Raw genomic sequence first — 9,131 nt, forward strand, 5'->3', positions numbered from 1 at the left:
TCAGCTTAGGACCTGTAAGATTCCTCTAGGATTTCACACTTCTCGCTGAAATAATCAATTCCATATCTTTAGGTATCGGTTTCCTTTCTCTTGCTGCTCACACATGCAAAGCTGTTACACAATACGGACACTAGATTGACAGCTCTGTGGCAAATCTAGACAAAAGGGACAAAAAAATCTGTGACATTTGAATGTTACCCAAGCAGCCAGCAAAAACCTTCAGCGTGTCTGTGATCAGCTGCTATCATTGCCAGTACCAGCAGTGGTAATGACCAAAGTCTGGGAACTGAGGCTTAGGCTAGACATATAATGTTGTCACCATATGTCACTCCAAGAGAGCCTCTGTTCAGTACTTAATAATTAGACCCATACATTTACTGAGCTCTTTAAAGAAAAATCTTTGCAGTAGCATATCTTCTAAGGAATGCCTCCTCTCTAATGAGTGGGAGGATGATCTCACTTGCACAAATCTCTTATTTCCTTGAGATTGGATTGCCCTTGTTTTGTGAGCTTTGTGTTGATGGCTGAAATAAATAGTGAAGTGGGTGGATTTAGTCACTCTGTGGGGAAGAGCAGGAAAGGCAAAAAGGTTCTGGCATGGGAATATCACAACCTGATTGTTCCAGTAGCAGAAGCTTTTTCCCTCTGAAGAAAAAAATACGTACTGAACTTGTTGTATGCTTCCTTGTTCAAATAACAGGGAAATCAACTGTTGGCAATATGGCATAAAACAGTAGTTTTTTTTTTTTTTTTGTTGTTGTTTTAGAAAAAGTAAGTGTAATGCTGTCCTTGTAAGCATGACTTCAAAAACTTTCTCCACGACATACCTTGATATATGTATTATCATAAATTTTAAGATCCAAGGATTTATAATGCTTTAAAGCCAAGTTAATATATTCACTACACAAGCTTTTAGAGCTTAAACTTCTGTGGAAAATGATTTCTTAAATCATTTTTTCCTAAGTTCATAAGGAAAATAATTTGCAACTTAGGGTAATTTGGTTACTAAAACATACTTTTTTGTATGTTTGTTCATATGTTCTTCAGCACAATATTTCTTTAGTATCTTACAGAAATATGATGCGAGTATGGCCCTAAAAGCCAGTAATTAAAGCTGGTTTAATTGCTTTGTTTCAATGCTCTAGAGGAATTTTGTAGTATGTTTTGTAAACTCCTTGACTTGGCCAGAGCTGGTAATGGGGTGCCATGTCAGCCTTCATCACAGTGAGAACTTCTCCGCTGAGAATTCAGATCTCCTTTCCCCGAGAGTTCATCCCAGGTATAGATCTCACTCAATTGCAGCTGGTTGGTTGCTGAACATTCAGACTGCAAGTATAGCACAGACTCTTGCAGATTATATGGTTTCTTTAGGAATCTTAATGGGAGTACTTTTAAACTTGTCTGCTTTCTCATTTCCTGTGATTGTATTGTTACAGCAGGGATATTAAACTTGGCATGGGTATCATATGCAGTGTTCTTTTGGAAATGAAAGATACTACTTTGTCTTTGTCTGCTTCGTGTGCATCTGATCCTACTTGGAAAAGCAGTGAAATGATGTGAGCAATTGACCTTGGAGACTTTTATTTCCTTTCACCTTCAAGTGAACTAGCAAAGCAAGAACTATACTGTGGTAGCTTAGTTATTATCCTGACAGGTTTAGGAGGCTTATCATCTCTGTAAAGCTATACCCCTCAGCAGGCCTTTTCTCCATCATTCTCAGTAAAGATACTGTACCCTTTGAGAGAGCTCTTCATGATGTGTAGATCTTAAAATTGGGTTTGGTTGGGTTTGGGGCTTTGGTTTGGTTTGATCACACACACACAGACAAATACACTTTTCTTTAAAAGGATTTTTTGCTCTGCCGCTTAGGGCAGAAGTTGTATTAGAACCCCAGAGTATCACATTTCTAAATCTTATCTAGCAGGTACTACTTTTGATATTTAAAACTTTTCAGCCTTTGAAATGCTATGAAGTGGGAACCTGAAGATCTTTAAATATTTGAACAAGCTGTATATCACATGAGTATTGAGGTCAGGAAGCTATGACAGCATCTTTCTTGATTTTTTTTTTTTTTTTTTTGTTTAGCTTTTTCTTGAGGCAGCAGGCTGATATTACTTATTTAGAAATTAGACTGGAAAAAATGTGAAATGTAAGTGTATTTCTTTACTCTGATAACTTAATGCAGTGTATCTTGCAGCTGTCCTAAGTGTGCCTGGTATGCTTCAACATAAAGCGGACTTGTCGTGAATAAATCCTGTAGATGAGCCTGCCTTCATCTGTAAAGGAATAGAAAGCAGGACAACCTGTGCTACATTTAAATTTCTTGCTGCAATACAACTCGGCATTGGAGATGCATCTTCTGTGATGAGGCTTTTTTTTAATGGGCCTAAAGTGGGGTTGCTTTTACCTTGGCATTGAGGACTCCAGATGACCAGTGGGCTTGAGGGAGTGTTGGGTAGTGGGAGCTGATCAGGATCTGGCCTTACTGCAGTGATGACTTTGTGTTGTGCTGCAGGTGGGGTTTGAAGCTGTTTGGGTGTTGATGCAAAAGGATAGGGTGGGGCGCGAGGGGCTGCACTTTCTGTGCCATCATGTTGGTCAGCCCTTAGAGATTATGTGGACTTTGCTACTCCTTTACAGTTTTACTGTCCAACAGTAGTCTTAGGCCTGCCTGTTTGGAAGCCAATTATCCCTGGGTATGTTCTTTTCTACAGATTGTGTTAAGTGGATTGACCTTCTTATTCTGAGGGGTAAATGATTTTACCATCTAACTCACAGGAGCATTTGTGTTGTTTCCTGACAACAGAACACTTCTCGCCCTGTTGCCTGTGTGCATTTTGCTTAACATAAGATGACAGGAAATCACTTACTCTGTAACAAAATAGAATTGTAATTACCTTGCTAATGTCAACCATATTGCCATCCAGCAAGGCTTGGTCAGCTAGTACAGAACAGCCACCCACACTCTGCTCCAATAGTGTCCCAGCAGCTCTTCTACTTGTGTGAATTAAACAATGAAGTCATAAACCAGTCATAAACCCTTTGTATTAATTAATGTTGCTACAGAACATTTTAAATGTGCTTTACGCTAAATACATTAATCAAATCTATTTTCTGCTGGAGAATTCTTTTGCTTAATGAGAAAGACATGTGCATGCCTTCCCTTCTTACCAGTCTTCTAGTGTAGGGTATGAGGAATACTGTGAGTATGCATGACCGTTAGTAATTCAATTTATATAGTCAAAACCAAATTACATTTCTGTTGAGTAAGGACTAGACTGTACTTCTTTTTTCCTTAAGCCTTGTCTAGGACAGTGTATGTTCTTAATATGCACTGGCATAGTCCTGTATGCAGTTGAGACCAGGGAGATCACGGTTCAGGTTTGTGAACATTCAGAATTGGTTAGCAATCTTTTCTGGGAGATTAGGATGAAAAGGGCATTTGCAGGGACTGACGATTAAAACACATAAGACATTCCAGAAAATAAGACATTCCAGTAAAATACCTGCATTTATCAGTCTATTCTACTTACCTACATAAGAATTTTGTAAGAGCTGCAGTTAAACTGGAGGCAATAGAATATCTTTGTGTTGCAGTTTTACTCTTTAACAATTGGAATTATGATTCTGCTTTGCACTTGGGATTATTTGATTGAGGTAAATTCACTCTCAAAGGTTATCCTCTAGGTGGCTCTGCAACTGGAGCCGCCTAGGTGGGCATTCCTAATGTTTTTGAGCTTTTACACATTCATCCTTTGGGCGCCACGATACACTCTACATGGCTCAGTGGCTGAGTAAATCAGCTGACTGGAGGCAGCCCTTTGGAATATCTCCATGTCTTCATAAAACATACTTCTTCCTTTTGCAGGGACATTCCTGTAGACTTCAAGTATATTGCTGAGCCAAGTATGCATTCAATGCCAGCTGTGACTTTGTCTCCAAACGGTAAGTTAAAACTTTACTGCCTTCTTAGGCATAGTTTACATAGGCACGTCTTACTGATTATATCTCCATAATGTTGCTATGCTGTCACCCCACATGACCCATTCCGAACCAGTGTGTGCATTTATTCCAAGATTGGACTGGATCTGGGTTTGATTTAAAAGTCTTAAGAATAAAAAATATGTCAAAAATTAGAGTTATATCAGGATAAATGTATCGGCTTAAATTTAGACCTTCATCCAAACAGGGCAAAAGGACTCTTTCTTTTCATAGAGCTCAATATGCTTTTTGATATATTTAAAATATTAAGAGAAACAATGGTGGGAACTGACAATGGCTGCAAAGTACTAAGGAAGTACAGCAGTCCTTGTGGTGCCACAGTTAAAGCAGAAACTGATGTTGTACATGATCCTGGTAATGCTATTCTTTTCTGTTCTGAATATAGCCCAAAACAATTCTTGCAAAGAGAAATACCAAATTACCTCTGTTTCTGGATGTTAATATTTCTCTGATGTTTATGTTCTTCAATTAGAAGCAGACTGAAGGAGAATAAAGGTTTAGAGCTTCCAGTAGTCAATGAAAATCCTTCTAACAGGACAGTCTTTGTTTTGGCCAAAATTAAATTGCTTTAGTGTAAACATTATTGAAGTGTTGCCAGATTTACAGTTAACAGTCCCATTATGCCAAGTACTGACTGATCAACTTGTTGTACAGCTAACGTTTTCAGCCAGCTGTCAACATCAAATTGTATGGCTTTCCAGTGTAGATACTTTATTCTTAACAATAGAAGTGGGTTTCTAATATAAAAAGGAAGATTCTGGAGAAAGAGATAGCTGTGTTTAAAAGCATTAGCTTCCCAAGCTGGCCTTTTTCAACCCCTGTTTCTGCACAACTTGCTGTATTCTAATCCAATTTTTCAGTTCATATCCTTCCATATTGAAATACTGGATTTTTCATTCTTTTTCCAGTTCTGGCTGCTGTCATTTGTGTATTTGATTTCTGAGATGAGACAGCAAATGATGTTGGGAATGAAGTAGTCATCTTTTCAGCTCAAGACATCACCTTAACTAACACATTAGTTAACTGTCACATTAAGTAACTTTATCATTACTATAATAGTCCAGTATCGCACAAAAGAAGTTATTTAGGAATAGTTAAGCTGCAGATTGTGCCAGACGTGTCATGCATCATTTTAGTGTCAATAAAGGAGCTGAGTCCTTTAAAGAAAAGTCAACTGAAAATCTTACATATGTGGAAATTTTCTACTTATGGGCACTGATTTAAGAATCCTATCAATTAAATTTTTCCTCCTGAGTGATGGAGGAAACAGACTTTTTAAGAAGTAGGAGAGTAACATGCTGGTGGTATACATTTGATTTGTTTCTTTGGGAGGCTGCAAAAATCCTCAAATTCCCAGCTAGTAGCTGTAAGTGTGATCAGATTTACAGTCAAGTCAGCACATTTTATGTTGTCACTGTTTGCATAAGAATCTGTAAAGACAGTGACTATATGCTGAATTCAGGACAGGAGTCTCTGTTCTGTGGTGTTCTGTAACACATTATCTTCATTGGATTCTCAGGCAGGAGTTAATGCACTGCCAAGATGCAAAATGAGGTAGAGTTAAGAAGAGAAAAGCCTGGGTTTTTCTCTTTCACTGAATTATCTTTATTAAATTGCATTCTGTTAGGGCAGAGAATACTAAATAGTTGCAAAAATGTAACGATTTAAAAACTCCCCTGTCTACCGTAGATGTGCTTTTCCTCTAAAGAAAATAAGAGGTGACAGTCTTAGACTATCCACAAGACAGGTAATCAGATAGATTGCAGCTAGATGTTTTCTTTTTTCCCCCTCATCTGAATTACTTGATTATGTGCACTAGTAAATTTAGTAGCTTAAAAACTTACCAGTAAGTCAATGGCGTTGATACAGGTTGATATTTTTGTAACAGCCAGAGCTTATCTGCAGTCCTGAGTGCATTTTGTAGGAATAGGTGTCTCAACTCCTGTCAAATGTAAGGTTTTGTCTCTTGACAGTTGTACCAGGCAGAAGAAATATCAGCTGCTACCTGGAACCCTGTTACATAAAGAACATCTGGATTAAGATAGTGCAAGAAAAGTTATAAAAATCTCTTCAAACATTCCAGTTAAGTCTGTTTATTCAAATGCAGCACTCTGATACCACCTTTGTTTATTGCATTTATAGGGAAATGGTTGGCTTGCCAGTCGATGGATAACCAAATTCTGATTTTTGGAGCTCAGAACAGATTCAGATTAAACAAAAAGAAAATTTTCAAAGGTCACATGGTAGCTGGCTACGCTTGTCAAGTGGATTTTTCACCTGACATGAGGTAAGTCTTATTTTGAGAGAATAAGCTTCATCTTAAAACTTGCTAGTACAGACACTAAATTTCTTTTTGAATCTTCTGCAGTATTCATTGATGCACAGCCATCATATTAACTGGGCATCAGACAGAGTTCTCTAGCCAAGCAGCAGAACGGAGCGTTTAATCTTGTCATTTGATCAGACTAAGTTATACTCAGTGGTTACTCTGAGCAGCATTTAGGTAACAGTCCATGTAGTCCTGATCCCCCATTCTGCAAAGATGATTTACACTGCTGTTAAACCATTCAGAGACTAGCCCTGGTGTAGCAAGCCATAAGCCTCCTGTGCATCTGGCTCTTTTTGTGTGTGGTCTGTAGCACAGGGTCTGTTCCCACAATACGTACTTGTCTAAAATACCTGGGATTCAGACTTGCCCAGTATTGCCCATTTGCAGGCCTGGTGTGGGTATCCTCATTTATTGTTCAGAGAACTGTATTTTTCATCCTCTTTGCTCAGTAATACGCTCATACATTTACCACTATACATGCATAAAATACGTATTACTATAAAAACTGGAGAATAACCTCAGCAACACTGCAGGAAAAAGTAGAATCATCTATAAATTTTAGAGAAACTTCCAGCACTCTCTCTCTTGCTGATGTATTCTCTTTAGTTCCAGTAACACAGTATATGGTATAATCACATTGCTTAGCACATTTACCTTGCAGTTGATGAATCGCCTTCTGCAGGATTTATGCGCATTAGAACACAGGATGAATGCTAATTCTTTGGTAGATACGTTTGCAGACTGTCGCACAGGAAGCTCAGGGGGTGAAGCCCTTTTCCATTGCTCAATATAGAAGTATTATAATACAAGCGTATTATATGATGATACAGCTTTTATTTCAATCCTGTTAATACAGCTATGTGATATCTGGAGATGCAGATGGAAAACTTAACATCTGGGACTGGAAGACAACAAAACTCTACAGCAGATTAAAAGCACATGATAAAGTCTGTATTGGTGCAGTGTGGCATCCACATGAAACATCTAAAGTCATTACGTGCGGCTGGGATGGTCTTATTAAACTATGGGACTAAAGAGGATGCTACAGAGCTCTCAGGACTTAAGTCCTGTGTACATCTGAGATTAGAATGAATTCTGTAAGGATGAGTAGAAGTTTGTAATACTGCAGTTCTCAGCTAGCTGTGTATGTATGCACTAAAAAATGGGAAATCTTCTAAAGACACAACTGAAAGGATTTCCTTCTCAATATGACCTCTGGGTATGAGAAGCTGAGGTCATCTGAAGCATGCGGAATCAAGTGTTGTCATGTCACTGTTTATGCAAAACACTCTTGTAAAATAAAATAATTTTAAGAAAAACTATTTTTGTGGTTCTGACTGCCAGAGATGTGGGGAGTTAAAAGAGAAAAGGAGCAATTATGTAACTTGCTTCCTAAGAAGTATCTTTAATACCTGCTGCAATAGAGCTGGAAAAGCTGCATTTCTTTACCTGTTTTTGGGTGGTATTTTGTTGTCCCCAGTATACTTCTACATTTATAGAACACAAACCCATTTGCTAAGATCTTTTAACTCACAATACAAATGAAGAACTAATTGGAAGCTAGCAGCTGTCAGATAAACTGTATCCACTGAAGACTATTCATGAACTCTTATTTCTGTCTTCCTTTAACTATAGCATCATGCTGATCACTGAGTTTCATCTTTGCAAGTAGTCATTGATTTCCCAGAGTTTGCTTGTAATGATTGTGTGTTAAGTGTTTGTTTTTTCTCTTCCCGTATGCTTTTATGTTCCAATAAGCATGACACATTTAAAAAAAAGATGTAATGTCTCTTGCTCAGTTTGGAATACTTTGTATTATAAGCCCCATGAAGGATTTGCCAATTTAATGTATATAGGTGGGTCACACTTTTTCCTCTTTAAAGAACTTATTTTTAATAAATCTTTTTATAAGAAGTCTGGTTATCTTTAATTCTTCTGTCTAGCATGTCCATATAACGTATTTCTTACTATTTGATATTTTCATTTGCAGTTGTGTACCAGTGTTCAGATAAACCCATTCTCTTACACTTCATACAAAACTAATGCAAGTTGAAAGCAGGAGAAACAAATCCTTTGCAGTCCCCATCTTCTCTCTTTTTAAGCACATAATGGAAAGACATTAATTACACATTTTTATCCCATGAATCAGTCTTCAATTACAGTTTTGAGTTACCCTATATCGTTTACTATAACCCTAATGGCTGCTTATCAAGGATAAGCAATAGCAAAGGAATAATTGCCTTAATTGACTAGTAGCATAGAAGATAAGGTGCTTCAATCGATGATACGCAAAGGCTCTCAAATTGTGTGGATGGAAGGAAGTGGGTTCGTTGTTTTGTGCAGTTTTGTTGATTTGGGATTTTTTGGCTGATTAACAAGACAATTCTGTTCCCTAGTGAGTACTCTTTGAAAGTTAGGCCCTTATGAGTGAAGATGGAGCTTACACGCTTTAGACCAACTCTCTAAACTGAGCTTAAGTCTTTCCAGTGTCCATTCATGCTGTTCACGTAGCTGCACAAAGTTTTCATGTTTCTGTTTACTTTCCCATCTTGGCAGCCCTGTGTACCTGACAAGCTCTGCACACTGCTTTCACAACAGGTGCGCTGGAGGTAACTGGACATTTTCTGGCCTTGCACCCATGCCAGTATTGAGGTAGGAAATTGTGAAGCCTGGAGAGACACAAAAGAGCCGGAGTACTGTGTCCCAAGGACCACCCCCTCTGCAAGGAGAGAAGAGGCTGTTGCTGTTTCCCAGCCCTTAAGGGTGCAGGTGGGAGTGAGCTGTTGCTGTGTCACAGAGG

At 38.2% G+C, this 9,131-nt stretch overlaps 1 protein-coding gene across 1 annotated transcript in view; it reads left to right on the forward strand.

The window, feature by feature from the left end:
* Positions 1-8,245, forward strand: part of CDC40 (cell division cycle 40) — a 37,101-nt gene extending 28,856 nt beyond the window's left edge. Inside the window, exons 13-15 of the mRNA XM_057413166.1 lie at positions 3,869-3,945; positions 6,145-6,289; positions 7,188-8,245. Coding sequence (XP_057269149.1) covers positions 3,869-3,945; positions 6,145-6,289; positions 7,188-7,365 — 400 coding nt within the window. The 3' untranslated portion in view covers positions 7,366-8,245. The remainder of the gene's footprint in view (positions 1-3,868; positions 3,946-6,144; positions 6,290-7,187) is intronic.
* The last annotated feature ends 886 nt before the right edge of the window (positions 8,246-9,131 follow it).

Source organism: Pezoporus wallicus, unplaced genomic scaffold (assembly GCF_028554395.1).
Source record: "Pezoporus wallicus isolate ANWC-B61680 ecotype Strahan unplaced genomic scaffold, APGP_CSIRO_Pwel_v1 contig_7505, whole genome shotgun sequence".
NCBI lineage: Eukaryota > Metazoa > Chordata > Aves > Psittaciformes > Psittacidae > Pezoporus > Pezoporus wallicus.